The following is a 2,043-nucleotide window of genomic DNA, read 5'->3' as shown; positions in this document are numbered from 1 at the left end:
TCATTGCGGAGGCCCCTCCTGTCCCCCGCTGGGAACAGCGTCTCTACTACCTCCTGGAGGAATTCCGGCCTCAACGCCCCCACCGTGGGGGGCGCCCCCGAGTTTAGCCTGTTCATAACAAGCCTGTAGGGGCGCCCCCACGGATCCGTGTCTAGGGATTGTATGAGGTCATTCCATGCCCTCTCCTTCGCTAGCTTGATGGCCGTTCTCAGGGCCTTCCTTTTCTGCCGGAATTCCTCCAGGAGTCTATCCTCCTCCGCTTGGGTGGTTCTCCTCCTTCTTCTCGCCCGCAGGACGGCTCTCCTGGCGGCCACTGAGGATCTCCTAAGTTCCTCGATTTCCTCCGACCACCAGTAGGCCGCTCTGCGTGGGGCGAACCTTGCCCGCGGCATCGCACTGTCGCACGCGCTCGTCATTGCTCGCCGCAGCCATGCCACCTCGTCCTCTACCGTGGACGCCGGCTCCGGGTGCGTCCACAACGCCACCCCCACTGTCTCCACCAGCTTGTCGGCGTCCATCTTGTCGGTCCTCCATCTGACCGCTTCTTCCTGGGCTCCCCTGTTTCTGGTCTCCCAGGAAAGCTCTATCTCTATGGGGAGATGGTCGGAGAGCAATTCCACGCCCTCCGCCACTTCCCACGATCCCACCATCCTCGCAGCCGCAGGGGAAGTCCACGTCAAGTCGACTATTGACTCCCCCTGCGGCCTCACGCATGTGCTCACCGCTCCCACGTTCTCTAAGTGGAGGCCCAGGCGCGCCGCCCAGGCCTCCACCTCCGCTCCTTTGACGTCTGGCCGCCGGGAACCCCACAGTGCCGATTTGGCATTGAAGTCCCCGGCGACCAGCAGTGGCCCGGGAAGATACTCCCGGACCACGTCCTCCAATTCCTGCAGCCGGGCCTCTAGCTCCGCCCTTGTTAGGCTGGGTCTGATATAGACCCCAACCACTACTAGAGGCCCCCACTCCACTGCAACCCATCCTTCGCCAGCTTTCAATCTGGACATGGGAGGGGTCCTCTCTCCCGTCCGCCTCCAGAGTATAGCGGCCGAGCCGTCCGTGCTCCCTGCCCAGCAGGGGTTTTTGGGGACACGGTACGGCTCGGCTATAACTCCGAGCCCACAACCACGCTCTGCCAGGCTGTGTAGGAAGAGGTCCTGGGCCTGGCAGGCGTGGTTGAGGTTCGCTTGGAGCACCTTCATGGCTGTGAAGGCGCCCCCTTGCCAGTCTCCTCCTGACTGTCTCTTTCTCCTGGGTGCTTCTTTGCACCCTGCACCGATGGCTCAGTCTCCATCGGTTCCCCTTGTTCAGCTGCCAGGCCCGCAACTATCTCCTTGTCCGTCTTTTTAGTTCGTCCCTCCTCCCGGCTCTTCTTGGCCTCTCTCCTCTTTTCCCCTTTGCTGGGGGGTTTGCAAGCTGCCCCTCCAGCCTTGTGGTTGGAGGGCAGCCCTTTACTGCCACACACCGCACAGTTCGGGGTTTCGTTGCAACTCTGTGCCTTGTGTCCCTCTTGGCCACACCTATAGCACATAGTGCTCCTATCAACAGTGCTCCTGCACTGGCCCCTGACGTGCCCCCTCTCCAGACACTTGAAACAGACGAGGGGGCGGGGCTCCAGTAGCTCGACCCTGGCTGCCACCCAGCCAACCTTGACCTTTTTCGCCGCGGCTACTCTCTTGGCCACCTCGATCCCGCACTGGATCCAACAGGTTCCAAATCCGCTGGAATTATGGCGGATCGGGCCTACCTTGATGTCTTCCTTCAGACCCTCTCCAACCCTGGCCACCGCGTCTCGGACTTCCTCCGTCGTGACGGATTCGTCGAGATCTTTCATCCGGATCTCCGCCCTTTTTGCGGGGCGAGAGACCCGGACTCCCTTTTCCTCTGCTACCGCCTTGATGCGGCTGGCCAGAGTATCCGCTTTCACTTTCGCCTCTTCTCCTCCTGGAATTTCCAGGAGCGTCGCCCCGTTGAGGGCTCTCCTGTGTTTCACGCTGCTGATTCCCAATTCCTCCAAGTTTATTTGGGATCTCAGGAATCGCATGC

The 2,043-nt window shown here is 61.2% G+C and overlaps 1 protein-coding gene across 1 annotated transcript; it reads right to left on the bottom strand.

The window, feature by feature from the left end:
* Positions 1 to 50: 50 nt before the first annotated feature.
* On the bottom strand, positions 51 to 1,199 carry LOC105564109 (the record flags this gene model as incomplete). Its single annotated transcript, XM_012016242.1, has 1 exon — positions 51 to 1,199. A coding segment is annotated over exon 1 (1,149 nt), but the record flags the coding sequence as incomplete, so codon positions are not given.
* Positions 1,200 to 2,043: the final 844 nt, after the last annotated feature.

This window comes from Vollenhovia emeryi, unplaced genomic scaffold (assembly GCF_000949405.1).
Source record: "Vollenhovia emeryi isolate VEMERY1.0 unplaced genomic scaffold, V.emery_V1.0 DF944110.1, whole genome shotgun sequence".
NCBI lineage: Eukaryota > Metazoa > Arthropoda > Insecta > Hymenoptera > Formicidae > Vollenhovia > Vollenhovia emeryi.
This window is presented reverse-complemented; position numbering and strand designations above follow the sequence as displayed.